The 18,271-nt window shown below is 39.2% G+C and overlaps 1 protein-coding gene across 1 annotated transcript in view; it reads right to left on the bottom strand.

Moving 5' to 3' along the window:
• Positions 1–17,728, bottom strand: part of LOC148651263 (nitric oxide synthase 3-like) — a 34,040-nt gene extending 16,312 nt beyond the window's left edge. Inside the window, exons 1-15 of the mRNA XM_088601347.1 lie at positions 17,464–17,728; positions 13,501–13,597; positions 13,164–13,312; positions 12,660–12,822; positions 11,665–11,756; positions 10,560–10,701; positions 9,702–9,841; positions 9,299–9,473; positions 7,563–7,664; positions 6,427–6,621; positions 5,127–5,191; positions 4,428–4,572; positions 3,361–3,465; positions 1,977–2,038; positions 885–1,001 (exon numbers count right to left, since the gene is read on the bottom strand). Coding sequence (XP_088457473.1) covers positions 885–1,001; positions 1,977–2,038; positions 3,361–3,465; positions 4,428–4,572; positions 5,127–5,191; positions 6,427–6,621; positions 7,563–7,664; positions 9,299–9,473; positions 9,702–9,841; positions 10,560–10,701; positions 11,665–11,756; positions 12,660–12,822; positions 13,164–13,312; positions 13,501–13,597; positions 17,464–17,552 — 1,838 coding nt within the window. The 5' untranslated portion in view covers positions 17,553–17,728. The remainder of the gene's footprint in view (positions 1–884; positions 1,002–1,976; positions 2,039–3,360; positions 3,466–4,427; positions 4,573–5,126; positions 5,192–6,426; positions 6,622–7,562; positions 7,665–9,298; positions 9,474–9,701; positions 9,842–10,559; positions 10,702–11,664; positions 11,757–12,659; positions 12,823–13,163; positions 13,313–13,500; positions 13,598–17,463) is intronic.
• Between the last annotated feature and the right edge of the window lie 543 nt (positions 17,729–18,271).

Raw genomic sequence — 18,271 nt, 5'->3', positions numbered from 1 at the left:
CCAGCTTGCAAGATTATTTCAGACTTCTCTCATCCAGCTCATAATCTTTTTCAGTTCCTCTCCTTAGCTAAATGCTTTAAATCAGTCCTTTTGATGACCACACTGTCAACTTTAACTCCTTACTCTTTGAACTCCCCTTTGAACTTTGAACTTTCGCTATTGAGCCTTCCATGAGCATCTCTTTTTGAATTCTGTTTGCTACATATAAAGTTAGTTTACATACTGTATGCATGTGATTGTGAGAATGTCTAGCTTGTCTTTTCATTTCAATATGTAATCATTTTTTACTATTATAATTTTTTATGACTTTAATATACGAGATACACAGGCAAAACAGGACCAGAATCAATGGAGAATCATCTCCATCAGTGCTTTGATACATTTCTGGAGGTAAGAAAAACATCTGTTACACATGAATGGCTATTTAACAAAATCCAGTTTCAAGCAATAGACTGTTTTTGTTCACATAAATGTACTCTGGGGATTCCAATCAGCTCATTACAGATGCTCCTTCAAAGTACATACCAAGAGTCGTAGAGACTCATATCCACCTGGACAGGACACCTTTGACTTGCTGAAATTCTGTCATCTTGTAGCATTGTCAAGCTGCTTTATCAGTCAGGGATTATAAAGCTCACAATAGTGATGCACACATTTAAAGGTGCATTTTTAATAACATTAAATTCATGTTTTGTTCAAATGTGTCAGTTTCCAGTGTAGGCAGCACAAATGTACAGACAAGGACCCTCCCCAAAATATAACACAAAACATTATGAACTCAACAGCAGCATGAGGAAATGAACCCTTTCTAACTGATTTTGCTTTAACAGCAATGTGTTGGGCCGACATCCAAAAACTCAGCATGCAGTGTGTCAGTGTAGTACCTCAGTGTCCCCAGTGGGCCAGCACTGTCTGTGGCACTGGACAAGCTGAACGTTCTCTTGTTGGACTCCACTAAGTCATCCACATTGGACAGGCTGTTGAAGCGAACCTTGTAGCTCCTGCCAATACAACAGCACAGGAAAGTGAAACAGGATACATTTAAGACACAGTACCTCATCATAGTAGGAAACAGGGGTGTTCAACTTGTTCAGGTTGACAGATACATTTTCAAGAAATATCATTTGATAAGGATCTAATTTACAGACATCAAGGGGCTGCAGTTTATCTTTGGATTCCTTTGTAGCCTAATGTTTCTCTGTATTAATAAAATATAACATTTTATTTAACATAAATAACATTCTTATTACTATTATTATTAGCTACACTTCCCGTGATGTTCTGTCTTTCTAGCAATTTGTATTTATTTCATATTAATATGGTACAGTCTATTTGCATGTTTGAAATTAGGTATGTTTTGATTTATTAATTAATTGGCAACTTAATTTAATTAATTTAATGAAGTAGAAAAACATACAATGTTTAACCTACAGTAGGCTAGAGACTTTATGTATATAATTGTGTATAGAATATTTGTTTTCCTCAATATTCCTTCAGAGTCACAAATATGGAATATGTCAATCGTCCATTTTCAACAGTCCAATTCAGTGTCCCTGTGGTTTGGAGTCTAACCCAGCAGACGACGGGCACAAGGAGGGAGAAACCCTTGATGGCACATCAGTCCAATAGACTGGCAATAGACCAATATTTTAGAAAACGTCTTCCTGTAGGCTGAGTTACTGAAGGTTGAAAGACTTATATTCAAATGATGCATGGTACTGCAGAGCAGTCTTTATCTGTGATGCGTCTGAGTCAACAGAAAATCTGGATAAGTCCACTTCAAGTCCACTACAAGCCTGACTGTGAATAATGCTCATATTATCTATTAAATTTTAAAAGCATCTACCATAATGACACTTTGTGAGAGCTTTGGGTTTACTTATTGCCAGACTTGTGCTGAAGGGTTTGTTATTTTTCCCTGGGACCCTTAATTGATTAAGTGAAAAAACTGAAGGAATGTCCACTCAGATACACACCTCTTCTGCTGAGGCTCTGGAGAGGTTGGATGTGTCATCTCCATCAGTGCTTTGATAAATTTCTGGAGTTAAGAAAAGCATCTGTTACACATTAATGACTATTTAACAATATATCAAGCAATACAGACTGCTTTTGTTCACAAAAATGTACTCTGGGGATTCTAATTTTCTAAATACAGATGCTCCTTCAAAGGACATACTGTACCAAGAGTTGTAGAGAGTCATATCCGCCTGGACAGGACACCTTTGACTTGCTGAAATTCCAACATTGTCAATATGAGCTTCATTATCTACCCAGATGACATTTCCTTCTCTGTAAACTCATTATGTGTTACTATATATGCTCACTATGTACTACACTTCTGTTTGCTTCACAGGACTCACAATGTGAAAAAATAGCAAATGGCTCTGACAAGCACTCATTTTAGAGGAAATGGTCTTTATCTCCCTCTTACTGGCACAACCAACACTACAAGAGATACAAGATTAAAATAATTTGTAAATCAAAATAGGGGAGCTTAAACAATAAAAGATGTTGTAAAACATTTAGAGTAAACTTGTGAAACTGGCCACCCAACAGCAACATTTACCACTATTACACTAAGTTTATATGATTTTAAATATACTTGCAGTAGCTAAATGTCCCTTACCATAAATGCTCAAGGTACTGTAACATTCAAGAGTCCCTGTGGACTGTTTCTCTTTGAGTTTATATCATTAGAAGCTTGTTTTCCTTTTCCTAAAGTGCAGTAAACATTATGTTGGGACATTATTCATGTGTATGGCTTAAAGAATTTTAAACAATGAGAAAGGAGCCAGAATCAGTACACTGCTAAGAGAGTCACCACAGTGATGGCACACAAGCCCGTATCTGTCCCAGATACACAAATACAGAGACAAAATACAGATCAGATCAAACAAATTTGCTCTCACAGAGTCGGGTTTCTGTGGTTAAGTCCAGTTTTTTAGTGAGTTATTTTAAAGATAATCTGACACTGTGAAACCTAGAGACAGAATGAAATGTATGCTTGTTAATGTGGTCTAAATAAGCAATATTCACAGAATATCTCCTGCTGCTTAAAGAAAGGAGCAAAATATCAGTTAATAAAAGCTCAAAACTTTGAATTTACTTTGAAAAGATCTTTAAATGGATTATGACAGGTTTGTTTCAATTCTTAATTACTGACTTTAAGCATTAGTGTCCATTTAAATAATTTAGCATCAGTGAAGTTTAAGTATTGGATGGACTGAAGTTCTGCTATGAGATGAAAGTGCCGAGGCAGCCTATCCTTGCCAGTTTTTAAGAGTATGGACTCGTTTTGTTATTAGACAAGAGCAGCTGCATAGAGAGTAGTCTGCCATTCTTTTGCTCTGGTGTGATTACCTCGCCATTCTCAGGAGGGTCTCCATTCCCAAAGGTGCTCGTCACCACCAGGACTAAGTTCTCGTGCTCCAGGTTGACAATGTCGTAATCATCCATACACACAACCTGCAATGAATCACACACCGACCACTGGGGCAGAGAAGCATTCTGACTGCTGTAAGGAAACAACTTCTGAAAATCTGAAGTCAATCCAGACTCTACTTCTGGACCAGTGCTTGGCAGCCTCAGTCAACAAAGCCTTTAAACTTTTCCCTACTCTGTACAGAGGAAGAATGCTTCCTTTGTTCAATTCACTGAAACTTTACTTCTGATGGAACACAAACAGAACTCAAGAACAAGGGGTTTTCATAAATTTCAGGGACTTTGCTTTTGTAAGAAAATGGAAGAGGAAATATTTTGTCCCATCTAGTTCCTTTTACTTTTCTGCAATCAACTTATTTTGAAATGCTTATTGACTTAAGCAGAGAGGCAACATCTTCGCACAATAGCTCTACAGAGCCAACTATTTCATTAGGAAATGGGCTCCTCCTTGCATAACATATTGGCAGTTATTTTACCAGATGAAATATAGGCCATTACTGTAAATCCTTCATCTTTTCATTTCTTTCCATTTTGACTGACTCAGAGTAAAGTTCATGGGTCAAATCAGAAAAATGAAAAGGATTAGGCAATGCAGTAATGGTGAAGTTAGAGCTGGTAAATTCAGATGAAGTTGCCTGTATTTATACTGGAAAAAATGTAATAATTGGCCACTGATGTTTTTAGTGACCTAGGATAAGCAGGAGCAGGAGACAAAGCAAATCACCAGTCCTACTTTAACACAGAGCAGATCCTTGTTTTTTTTAAATGCTCTTAGTACTGTAGGTTACTAACACATGTGATTATCAGACTTGTACTTATTTCTTACAAAGTTTTCTAAGGAACAGTAGCTACAGCTACTGTAGGAGTCTACAGCTACAGTAGCTTTAAGGAAACCCCTGTTAGTACATTTTGTGTTCCAATGGTGCATTCTTTTTTGTTATACCCGCTTCCCTAGATACAGGTCTAAAGCGATTCCCAGTCTGTACCTTGGGGTCAAAGGCTCTTTTGAAAATGTCACACAGCTTGTTGGCATAGGTCTGTGAGCGGCCGGTCTCTGTGGCATACAGGATCCGTGCTTTCACTCTTCTGGCCATGGCTTGACCCATCAGAGAGGCAGAGAACTTTACCGCTCTACAACACAAAGACACGCAGGCATACTTTTATCAGCATTCGGGGGCTGCAGATCAGAGCAACACTGCTCTAAAGACCTGGTGCTCTATAGGTAGTCACACGAGAAAACAGTACAACAAGATCACTGTCCTGTATAGTATTTTATAGCCAGCATTGTAAATTCATTCATCTGAACTAACTTCACACAGTAATTTTACCTTTATTTGGGGACCTGTACAAAAATTCTTAATAACTTATTTGTAGTGTCTTTAATTAACACAAGAGAAAAATAATTAATTCAGGCCTTTTTTGAGTAGCTTAGAAAACAACTTATTTGCAAAATCCTGACAAAGAAAGGGTCATCATTCCCTGCAACACCGAATGATAGATTAAAGACACTAAATATCATAGGGAATGCCCATTTCGGTTACAATGGATTTTATGTTCCCAAGTGCATGCCTATAGAGTTGCTTCAAGGAAACTGCATTGAAAAAATCACTTTAATTTAGTTTTGGTGTACATCTAGTACTGAAGGAAACTCAGCAGTAGCATCAATAAATGAGACGCTGCCTTACTCTGCCACCTCTTTGAAGCTGATTTTCTTCTTAGCGCTGAAGCCAGGCAGTTTCCAGGGATCTACCTGAAAAAAGGACAAAGAAAAAAGAGATGAGGTGAAGGAAAGGACAACATTCAGCTTGTACAGCAGTTCCTGAATTTAAGTCGTCATCCTGCAGCAAGAGATGCACAATGTGTCATTCAGAGTGACAGTCACCAAATCACTTAAGAACAGGAGATCAAACAAAAAAAGGAAAATGTGATGTAGGTAATTTTTATGGGAGTAACTTCAAGATTAATAGCACTGAAGACTGGGAGACCATAAAATATCAAGTGTTCCGTTAACACTGTCTAGCGTTTGCAATATGGAAATTAACATTAGACTGCAACATAGTACAAAAGGCACGGAATCAGGATATGGCTATTTTTAACTTTACTGGATTTAATCCAAGCCCTGTCTTTGTGAAAAATCCAAATCAAAAATCCAAATTTCTCAATTAGAATTTTCATTTTAATCAAAAACTAAAAAGTAGCTTAAACCTTTGAGTTCACTTTCTTCCTCTGTTTTGATATGGACTATCTGTTGAATGGTGTTGCAGACTTTCTTTACTCTTATGAGCTGTTCACATGAGAAGATTGTACAAGAAGGGACATTTTGTGTTTAAATGTATGTGTTTTGTAGCACTGGTGCTGTATATAAGGAAATATATAAAACAATGTAATGGAAATACAAATGGAATGCTGCATGCCAACATCCTCTGTCATCACTATGCCTTTATGGAGCCAGACCAGCAAGTCAGAATAAAACTGGCCAGTGGCTGCAATGAGATCCATCAAGTCTTAACTAGACCCCCTTTTTTGTGTGAAGATATACTTGGTCTTATTGGGGCATCTCAAGGATTCTGCAAATTGAATTCTGTGATCAGATCTTATGTTTTACACAGTAGGAAATGTTTCTGGATAGGTAACAATCCTGGCGCCATACAGACCAGTGTAATTTTTAATCAGCTCTCTGTCACGTAGACACTACTTTTCTAACTTCTGTTATTCTACAAATGAACATGAAATGATGCATGAATTCTAAAAAGCAGCATTCTATAATGAGTACAAATCATAGAATAGTCACATTTTAAGTATGTGAGTTGCAAGACTGTTTTAAACGTCTTGAAGTTGAGTCAAAGGTTCCTCTTTTATTTTAAATGCTACTAGTTATCTCTTCGTACGACAGAAAAGGCATCATCAATGATTAATGATGTGTTTAAGAACACTACATGCTGTAGAGTTTAAGAAGGATGTTTTGCTCCATCAGGAGTGCAGTACCTGGTACAGAAAACAAGGTGACAGGACATAGTTGAGCAACTCCTGGTGGAAGGCAGGCGTAAGACTGCCAGATATCGGTGGAACAATCCACACCCAGTCAGATGGGCAGCCCCCTCGTGCTCGGTATTCATTGTCCAGGTGTTTCATGAAAGACTCCGTGGCTGCATGGTGATCGACGATCGTCACCTTTGCCTGCTATACTCACATGCACACACAGGCAGGCAGAAGCAAACACAAACAGATCTCAATGACACAGCTGTTTTAAGAAACACACAAAGCAGAATTGCACATCAGTTATGAAGTTTAGGGGTAAAAGATTCAGGTGTTGTCCTAGTAATTAAAAGGCTAATAGAAGCTTGGATAAGATAAAATGTAGAAACTATAAGATGCCTTCTCTTGACAGGTCTTGATACAGACAAAAACATGATACAGCTCTTTGCCACAATGATTATCAACTTACTGTACTTTGATTTCTATTGTATATTCTTCCATTTGTTAAGACAAATTTGAGAAATGTTTAAGTGAGAATGACCTTTGGGGACATACAGTAGTTTCATTACAGAGTATAAGTGTTTATAAATACTTAGAAAGATGTTGTGGTGAGGCAAGGAATACTTCTGGTTAAACAGGTTCCTAAGAAATGCTGTAAAGAAGTCTTGATTTATTATTTTTCATAATAAATTTAATATTTTTTGTGCATCTTAAAATCTAGAGCATCCTTCTGGAATGTCTCACCTGGCCATGTGACTTTCAACATTTACCCCCGAGTGAGTTGAGTATCTGTAGAGATATCCTGGCAGCTGTGTTTGATGTTAATGTGGATTACCTGGTTGCAGTGCTGGGTGTCTGTCTAGACTCATAATAGCAATAGTGGTTGTTAGTGTTGATAACTGATAGCTTTAATGGCTGTCACTATAGATCACCTGGTTTACTACCTACATTAATTATTTATGCTGGTTATCAATGTTAAAACACAAGATTACAAAAGAGAAGAAGTCATGTGTCTTATCTAACTCTTTATCTTATCTAACTTGGTTGTTACTAGCTGATTGATCCGATATTCCTCCAGACATTTTCTGAAAGAACCCGATAATCTGGTTTCACAAATGCGGCTAGGTATGGTCAGTTTGGATTACCTGGTAGCTGTGCAGCACAGCAATGTTTATCTCTACCACGGCTTTGTCCTTCCACAGTGATGAAGTCTTTCTGGTATCTAGGCCCATCCTTTGTCCCACCTCCTACAGAAATAAACAAAACACACACACAAAACTGCTAAGAATACAAGGTGGTTCGCTGCTTTCCTTAATGGTTTAAATAATTAAATAAATGTCACTTGCATATTAGTTGTGTCAGAAATAGATGTTCACATATTCATCACATGAATTAAAATAGGACAGTGCTCAGCCTAATTCATTAATCAATAATTCAGACTGTAGATTATAAAGTACCTCCAGCCTATCAGAGAGGCATAGCATTTTAAAAGCAAGCTCCTTTTGTTATTTTAAACGAAAGGGTTTTCAGACACTAATAATTTAAGAGATTGTAGCATTCCTGAAATGCAAAACAGTGTGCATGGACCTGGTTATGTAATGGAGACCAAACAAGCAGAACCTGGAACGAGAAAAACATCTTCATAATGATGGGCAGAAAGCCAATTGATATTTTGTTTAGATTTAGTAACAGCAAGAAGGGTAAAACCTAAAGGATAATGCTTGTAATTGAAAGGAGTGCACTAATTTCTGCCTTCATTGCAATAGATTTCATAAACGTAAAATGGGCTGTCTTTGCCTACAGAATGAGGTGACTCCAACCACCCTAGTTGAACTTGTTTGTTATTTAGCTTGGCAGTAAAAAGTAAACATCTAAACAAAGAACATTAAAGACTTCTTTGTGAGATTAATGGAACTTGAAGACATTTTTTTTTTTAAAAATGTGTATTTCCGTGTATTCTCCTCATCTTGTTTGTGTGATATCCTTTGGGCAATTTGAATAACTCAGCTGTATATACATGAGTTAAAACAATATGTTCAAAGTCTACTAAACCTAATACATCTTGTACAGAAACACTGTGAGTTTGTAAAGAAAGAGTATTCTCTAACACTTTAGCAGGCATTGCATGCTGAAAAAGCTTGTGCTGCAAAAACAAGAGCCCACATTACACCAAGATTTGGGGGTGTCTGGCAGTGGGGAGGAGCTAAGTCAAGGGGAGTGAAAGCAAGCAGGTAGGACATTTACAACTCTTGCAACTTGGGGATATTGCATTGAGCTACAGATCTCATACACTCAGGAGATGGACAGCGGCCACTGAAACAACTTCAAACACTCACAACCTAGATCACTGAGGACATTATTAAATAATGTGTTTGCATTTCTTTTAGGACAGTTTACCATGCAGGTTATTTTATCAGGGCCATGAAACCCATGCTTTTTATCCACTCACTTTGAGATAATTGATTTTAAAATCGCTATTGCTATATATAATAAAGAATAACAAAATAAATCAATAATGAATTAATTAATTGAGGCAAAATTAAATATGTTGCTAAATTAATTTAATCAATTAAAACAAACAACTGTTCAGGTCTTGTAAATGCATGGGTCACCTTTCATGTACATCTAGTTTTGATAGGTTGATTTTCAGCATATTTCATTAAAAAGTAAGAAATCTGCATTGTTTCACAGAGTTCCTCATAATGTAATTATGTAATTACACAACAAAGGTTCCATACCAGTCCCCACCAAAATCCCCTTCACTTTGTACTTGCAGTCCTGCTTGGAACTGCAGGCAACAGAACTGCTTTGAAGGGTAAACTGATTAAATAAGGAATGTGTATGTGACAATGTCAGGGCAGGATGCTCGCTGGTGCCATACCTCCAGGATGTTGTATCTATAGGTGTCACAGAAATTCCTGACTCCAATCTCAGAGCCCATATACCAGCCGTTGAAGGGTACAGCAGTGAACTCCAGCCCCCCAATCTCCAGCATCATATTGGCCACAGCAGGCAGAGCATACCAGCGCAAGTCCAGTTCTGCAAACCAGGAGAACCTGGCACACAGAGGGAACAGTCAGAACAGAAGTGGAACAAAGCTAAACTAAGTATCCCAGACACCATTGATTTGCCCAGTATCCCACCAGTACATTAGTACCAGTATGAGAAACAAACTTCTCAGCTGTTGTGTAGCACTAGTACGGGTGAAGCAGGGAACTACACAGAGATACAGGAGATTGTATAACACTTTGCAGGTCTATGAAGATTTATTGGAGGCAACTCACGTCGGGTGAGTGATGGGCACCTCTAAGACGAGCTCAGGGGGTATTGGGAAGAGCTTGGGAGGCTCCCCCCGGGCCTGCAGGATCAGCGGCAGCACATCAAAACGCCCCCCCTGTGGCTGCCACCCCATCTGCACGCACAGCTGAAGAGGAAGACAGGAGGGGGAAATGGTTCCACGCAACAATTGTGACATATTACACTATACTGTTTCCTCTGGCAAGTGTTCAAAGACTAGATTATGAAAGAAGCAATTTTCCCTTCAAAAGTTTGATTCACCTTCTAGTTTTCTCATTTTGTGTTGCATTTCCTCAACAAATATTCCTTCTCCTTTTAGCTGAGCTGCTTCTGTCCCCAAGCAGGCTGAATGTCCTTTCATTCAAATGCAGTGTTTCTAGCAAGGGGATTTTTGCCCTTGCCATAGAGAGTGTTCCTGTAATGGGGGAAGTGGAAACCTTATGGATGACACAGAGTTCTGGTGCCTTTTGACTTTGGGTTGCCATTTGCTCTTGTGACATTATCTGCAAAAAGGCCAAAATAGACTGATGCCTCTGATGTAATTCTTTGCAATGTGAACAACAACTACAGCTCTACTTGGCTATAGCTCAAGGTTGGTCCTTTGATGGTGTCAGCTTTGCTACTCAAAAAGAGAATAATGTCATAGTTTCTAGGTCTTTAAAACTTGCAAAAGTTGCATTGTTCCTATTACATATAATAGAACACATTCTACTTGTTTTCTCATTGTAGTGGTGTGTACACAGTAGCAACATGAACAGTGGCAATCACATATTGGATGCATATAGCAGTAGTAGAGGTTGTACTTTGTGTATGTTTATCAGCAACAGTAGAAGCAAACAGCTGACCTCGGTGAGCTCCACATTGGCAGGATCTCCGATGACGGACCCATCTGGTTGGCTGTAGCCAGCATACCGGATCAGCTGCGGGTTCCAGAGACGGAAGTCGCCCTGACCCTGTATTCTCTGAGGGAACACTGTGATGGCTGACCTGCGGAGGGGTCAGGTACCCATGGTAAGCATTAAATCACTGGCGTCTCTGACAACTCATTGGGCTCATGCCTGAGTTTTAATTGGTTGAGCCACTTGGGAGGTTTTCTGAATTTTGTTTATGGAATGCAGACAGTAAGAAAGGACGTGAAGAAAACCAGGCTGAGAGACCCTTCCTCATGCTAAGGGGAAAGGAGATAGAGAGCAGGAAAAAAAAGATGAGCGACTGACAGTGTCAATTTCTCTGCCTCCCAATAACTCTGTGTCAATCCACTGGGAAGTAACTTTTTTTTTCATTCCACGTGAAATGAATAGCAAAGAATACCCAGTGTTTCTTAAACCAAGAGTCTTTAAACATTTTTGACTGAGACGTGGAACTTTTGCTTGTCAGCGTCTGGAATTTCCAGTTGGCGTACACGTTTTCAAATTAAACACAGTCTACACATGCATTGCAGTTGACAACTTGACAGATCATGTGACTTCTGATAGGTACCTGCAAGAGGGCTGCAAACATACCAGACTTTTACTTCTATTCCAGTGAAGGGTGTGGATACAGTCAGGTCTTTAATTATTCTGCCCCTTGATGATTAACACAAGTAACTATTTCTTGACGAAGAACAAAAATTACGTAAGACAGACAAAATGTATGGTCCTGAACCAGAATAATTGAGGATGATCAGTACAGGAAACTTCTGTCCTATCCTAGGAGATTAGGAATTGTAAGGATTACCAAGCAATATCAATGTAATGTTAGACTAGTACTAACGATTCTCTGAGAACCTAACTAATACGTTAGGTGAACTATTAACTATCTAAGAGACCTTGCTAGTAAAAAAGTCCAAAAAGGGCCTGATCAGAACGTCTATTCTTAACAAGGGGTAGGACAGCAAACATAGAGCTTGAGATAGGACCTTGGAATCTGGAGAGGACAGTGAAGGACAATCAGGGAGGAAGATGGACTAACCTGAGGTTGCCCTTGTTGGTAGCATATTTGATGTGGTTGCAGATGTAATTGAACATCTCAGCAGCACTTGTGCAATCCCGAGCATCAAACACCTAAATAGACACCACATGGCATCACCAGACCAGAATTAGATAGGCCACTGAAACATGCACTCACAAACTCAAATCGGAAGAAATCCCTTTCTCTGTAAATGTTAATATCCAGTAAAACTGAACCTCAAAAATGACAAGGCTTTTTTTAGCAAGTATGCTACACACTACCTAAAAAATGCACAAAAAATATATTGTAATAAAATGTTTTTGTTCATGGTCCAAAATGTCACAAATGGTTACATTGGTAATCTTAAAACCTTTCTTTTTTCTACATCAAGGACAAGACAGAAAAATTGTTAAGTTATATCACTGAATGCTAGACCCTCCCCAGACAGGGTGGGTGCAGAAACAGTACTGTGGCAGACATCCTGGGAGCGTGTGTATGTTTCTGTGTTTATGAGTGACGGCATGAGCAGCAGGAGATGTAAAGCAGGCCCTGAAAGGTTAAGAAGGGCCACACACAACGAGCCAAGACACCCATCAGCTGTCATCCGACAACCGGCATGCTCCCTCCTGCCTTTTTCTGTTCTTAACAGTTTACTTCAGCTGGCCTGGACAGGAAATGTGTGGGTTGTGAAAAACCAAGTGATTACTGGTGTGTGCGGCCATGGGTTTGAGCAGCAAGGAAAGTTCTAGCACAGGAGCAGTTCTCTTGGAGGCATGATCAATAGGTTAAGAGGACACATTTGAAGAAGTGTTTTAATGTGAATTAAACCAGCTTCTTAGGCCATTCAGTAAGTCACAGTTGAGGGATCCAGTGCTGTTATCCTGTTACTGACACTGACATTCATTCCTTCATTTTCCTTATACTGTATTCCCTCTTCAACATTCCCCCTGACCCATTCTGCTCTCCACCTCCTCCTTCGCTGTCTTTCCCTGTATGCTTTCTCTGGTCCCCCTCACCTGCAGTTTAGACCACTGAATGCGTCCCACACAGCGAGCTGCATTTCTCCAGGCCTGTTTGGCACCAAAGATCAGTTCTGTCTCTTCCAGGTGATAAGTCTCCATGGAGGCAATCTCCTTCTCTACTGCACGCAGCCTCTGCTGGTGGGCATCAGTCTGGAACCTGCCGAACACACAGCCCACAGAAGTCACTGCACATGGTGCTATAACAGGCTTCAGAACTATAGCATTACCAAAGAGTAACTGCATAACTCTTTCATCCTCCTTTCATCATCTACGGATTTTTCTGATTTTCAGATTCAAAAGTGCTTTTTTGTCAAGGACTATAGGGGTTGAAAACGTAAAAAAAAAAACTACTTGGAATTCTGGATGGTAATCAACACAACTTACCAAATGGAATTGGTAAAAAGAAGAATAAGTTTATTCCAATACATTAGTTTTAGAGGAAAAAACATGTTTTCTTTCCCCCTTCCTGCTCTCCTAAGCCAGTCCTTTCCCCCTCACCGTTTGATGGAGCTGTAGTACTGATTGATGAACTCGGTGGCCTGTTGTAGCAAGATTCTTGGGTCCTTGGGCAGTTCAGGGGGTCTGTTTACCAGTTCCGGGGGATACATGACTGATCCAAGGCACCGGCGCCCCCCGCAGGGTGAGTCCTGTGGCACACAGAGAAAGATTGAAATGTGAAACCCCAGCCATATTGACAAAATTTCAGCAGAAGCAGCAGCAATGACAGGGCCAAACCAACAAGTTGTTTTTATGTTAAACTTAATTTTTTTTATTTTCTTTACCTTTCTTTCTCACTTCGTTACGCCTTTCTAATTGAAAAAAGAATTTTGCGCACCTTGTCAGTCCGCATGTGTAGAGTGTCATACAGAGACTCTCCTGTCTCCCAGTTCTTAATACGAACATATTTTTTCACCTTCATGTGGGCTGCTGAGCTGTAGAGAGAGAAAGAAGCAGGTGAATGCTAGCAATTTGGAGGAAAGAGAGAATAGAGAGAACAAGACAGACAAGCACACACAGAAGAAGACAGACTTGGTAGATTTATAGTTAGAACAAACAAGTTGATTGGACAAAGAGACTGTGACTCTATACAGGATCTCAAAGACCGGGTCAACAAATTCACTCCAGTGCCCCTCTTTATAATTTCTGCACATATTCAGCACCTTTTTGATGAAAAAAAAACATTGAATAAATCAGAGATGTATAAGGAAATTCAAAATCTATTTTGACCACATAAATTGCTTTATCTACTAAGGATATCTTGGGAAGACCTCTCAGTTATTGACTAACCCAGTTCTAACATTGCAGGAGTCCTGTCTCTGGTGCCTACTGTATAATGGCCAGGGAAAAGAGACTATCTGCAGAGAGTATGGCATGCCTGTTGTGTTCAGAATATTGGTACACTCCTTCATCTGGTTTCTTTTCCTGTGGAGGAGTTATGTGGAATTTAGTTCCTCACTTATTACAGGTACTGATCCAAGGAGACTGAGTAGTCTGTGTGTTTGAAGAGTGAAACAAACAGGGCCTGACTCTCCAGTAAGAGTTTGCTACACCCTTGGTTTGTATCATCTAGATTTAAACTAATAAACTATAAACTATAAGGACTATAAAACACTATAAAACAAAGGAATCTTGCAGATATTTTGAAGGCGATGATTTGCGTTTCTGTAGAAAAGCTGTTTGCACAGGTTGTGAAAGATCACTGCTGTCAGTGACACATACCTGTCATTTTACACCTGCATGCCCCGCTGTACAACAAGGAAACTAGCAATGGAGCATGTCAGCATTGGGTTCAAGTGAAAAGAGCAGGAAAAAGCAGCACTTTATGCTTAAAGAGCTATAGGTGTTTAAAAATTACTAAAACATAATGATGAAGATAATTCACTGATATCATTCAAGACACAAAATCACAAGATAACTCGCAGCAAGGTATAGAACTTCCTGTGCATGGTCAAAAATTGCCCAGTGCATTCTTCAGAACATGTTTATTTTGCTAAAAAGAAAGAAGAAAGTGTTTGCTCCAGACAATGTGTCTCAAGGCTTTCATGAACTTCCTTGAGCGTACCATGAGCTACAATGACCTGTTATGATGATAAGGAAGTGTCAGCTTCGTGCAGTGCTGAAAGATGTAGGTGTCACTGTGAACCCCCTGTTTTAGGAACACAGCTGCTTCCTGATTCTTCCTGTGGTCCTAATGATAATCAGGCATTGTGCACTTGTTCATGCAAGCTGAACCAATGCAATGAAATGGAAAAAAAACACAAGTGGTTAATAGAAGTATCATCAGTTCAATGGTCTTTCAATTTCTGATGTGGAAATTAACAGAACATTTGTCAAAGAAATTGGGGGAAATGAGGAAACAGAAGTTGACTATTTTCAAAGATGGTGTAAATTCAAGTTTTGAAATAAACAGAAGTGTAGAATATGCTGGGTCATAACCAAAACTCTGGTGTACCTTGCAGTAACTACAGTATGAGACACCAATGCACTCTGATGCATAGCCCTCTCCCTACCTCCCTACAGTTGCAGGGTGACATGGCTGGTGGCTGTTAACATTTGCTACAAGTCATGAGATTCCAGGAAATTAACAAATCCCTGTCCTTTCTCAGACAGCAGTTACATTAAAAAGACTTTAATAAAACTGTTTGCTAAAAAAGGGTTTGCTATATCTAATTGAAGTGCAAAATACTATTTCCACACCTGTGTTATGTGATTTTACATTCTAGTAAAAGCAGTTCGTAGTTGTGTTAGGCCTTTGAAAACCTTATTTATGGCTCAATAACAATAATAATAATAATTGCTTACACTTATATAGCACTTTTCTGGACACTCCACTCAAAGCACTTTATAGGTAATGGGGACTCCCCTCCACCACCACCAAAGTGCAGCCCCACCTGGATGGTGCGACGGCAGCCATTGTGCGCCAGAACGGTCACCACACATCAGCTATCAGTGTGGAGGAGAGCAGAGTAATGAAGCCAATTCATAGATGGGGATTATTAGGAGGCCATGATTGGTACGGGCCAATGGGAAATTTAGCCAGGACACCGGGGTTACACCCCTACTCTTTTCGAGAAATGCTCCTGGATTTTTAATGACCACAGAGAGTCAGGACCTAGGTTTACATCTCATCCATGTTTTTAAAATGTTAAAACTATTACTGCTCAGCACTGTACAGTAAAAGATCACTATATGTTAATTTAATTTAATACTCCTTTTCCTTCACTTCAGGTCACTGTAGTGTCCAGTGCAGTACTTTGTATCTGTGTACACATTACCGGGGAAGTGTGATCATTAATGCACACCAGCTCCGTCTACAACTCTCAAGGGTCAGACTAAGTTGTTCTTGTTTAGTAAATAACGTTTGGATTATTTACAGACTCAATTGACACAGGCAGTGTTTCTAAACAAACCACTCACAACTCCATCCTCTTTCTTAAAAGGACCATTTAGTCATCTCCACTCTGGCCTGATTTTCCAGAGCTGGTAAAGAGTTCACTAATAAGTAAAGCTCAGGGACAGTAAAAAGATCAGGTACTGTAGATTCTTGTCATGGCTTACAAGACTTAATTTTGGAACCCTTCTCTATAGGAAAGCAGATACTGGAGAGGCTTGGTGTTGTAAAATTGGGATGGTCTGTTCAGGCTTAGCCCTGTCAACAGGACTGGCCAGTTCAGGGTTCCTGGCCAGTTCTACTAGCAAAACAAAAAGGGAAAGAGGTCTGCAATAATGTGTTTTAAAGATCATATCTTGAAAGATTATTCACCAGCTTTCAATGAAGCATATTTAATGAAAGTAACATAATGAATAATACAACATCAAAGTAATTTCACCACATGTTGTTCCTAACTTTTCAAAACTTAGAAAAAAACTTACAATTTTTCAAAATTATACTTACACACTGATAACAAAAGTTAAGAGCAAAGCAAGGCTTAAGCTGAAATGTATTATGTTTCTCTAATTGAAGTGCAAGACAAACATGTCATTTCATTTAAAATTAAAAATATACACTGTTTAACATCCACATTTCATGAAATACAATATATGTCTTAATATAGATTTAATTTGATCATACAGATTTTATCTAGGGAAAATAAATACACATTTATTATTTTTAGTCTACTTATAAAATATTCTCTGAAGTGACCTACTGTATATACACATTGTTCTCATTGCTGTGTCAAATATTGACACCCTTGTAGAGAAACATAGCTGTAAGAAGTTTAAGTTTTAATAACTACATGGTTTAATTTTTTCATACAGGGTTTTTCATGCAGGACAATGTTTTGCACAATTCTTCCTGTTTAACCATTTACGAGACAGACTCAATATCAATAAACATCTTTCAAGACACGCACACATAAGACTGCAACATCCTAAAACAGGTAGGACTGGCTAGGAAAGTTATATTAAAGCCTCCTACTGGCATTAAAAAATGTTATTCAGGTCATTGATTTAAAAGCAGTTAAAAACTAAGCTGACAGACTCCTAGGTTAATGTCTTTCTCAGTGGTTTGAAAAACACAGAAATCAATTTCCTCTCTCCAAGTGGTTTCTTCCAGGTTTCTCCTGAGGAAGAATAAAATTGCCAAGACTGCATTCATGACTCAGGCTCAGGTTTATACTGTAGTGATGTTAACTCTCGGAGTCAGGCTGTAGGGCACAGAAGCGCAGATCACTGGCAGTGCCCAGTTTGGTGCCAGAACTCAGTCTGAAGATAAACAGCCAGCAGTCAGCCACCATGCACACACTCCCTCCGCGCAGAGTGCCTGCTGATCCCTCCATCACTACCCCTCACTCACCCGTTAGATGCTGAGGAATCTAGAGTACTGTTGCTGCTGTGGTCAGGAGCCAGCTTCTGTGCCAGGACAGTATCTTCTGAAGAGTTCATCTTTTGTCCTCTTCTCTCCAAGATTCTTTAGAAGTCTCTTCCTCACTCAGCACCTGAGTAACTAAGACTCCTCTGCCAAACTCACAGAACTGGAGACACTTCTTTCAGTTCCTCCTTCACTGCCTCTGTTTCTCTTTCCCTCCCACTCTCCCTCTCTCTCAATACCTCTCTCTAGGACACTCTATATATACAGTCTCGACACACTGTTTTGGCTATTAAGCAACTTTTTATGAATTGAAACAATACCTCTTCCAGAGCTAGTTACTGGCAGCTTGGGTTAGCGTTTATCACATATCTTATGATCTCCTTCCTCCCTGTGCTTTTCAACATAATCTCAGAATAAGGTGTTATACTCATTTTGAGGGAGATTCTAAGAAGAAATCGTTTTAAAAATGGATACTGTGGCAGGGCTGAAGAGTCCAGCTCCCATGGAGGGCAATGGACTGTTTGAACAGCATGCCAAGGCAGATGCCTTTATGAGCTCAGTGCTTGGTCAATCAGACAATTAACCCATAACGAGTAAGCCTCGCCTTCAACCATAGAATCATCAGGTTTGGTTACACAGAAGAATACTTGTATACTAATGGTGTGACAATGGTATCTTGTACATCATGTTTGGGTACTCATCACGATTTAAAAAATAAAATAAAATAATGAATGTCAATATGTGCCTGATATACAGATATTAAAACAGTCCTATTAGGCGCATGTATGGTTGT

This window comes from Lepisosteus platostomus, chromosome 12 (genome assembly GCF_059453375.1).
Source record: "Lepisosteus platostomus isolate fLepPlt1 chromosome 12, fLepPlt1.hap1, whole genome shotgun sequence".
Taxonomy (NCBI): Eukaryota; Metazoa; Chordata; class Actinopteri; order Semionotiformes; family Lepisosteidae; genus Lepisosteus; species Lepisosteus platostomus.
The sequence above is the reverse complement of the archived record's forward strand: the minus strand, read 5'-3'. Positions and strand labels throughout refer to the sequence as shown.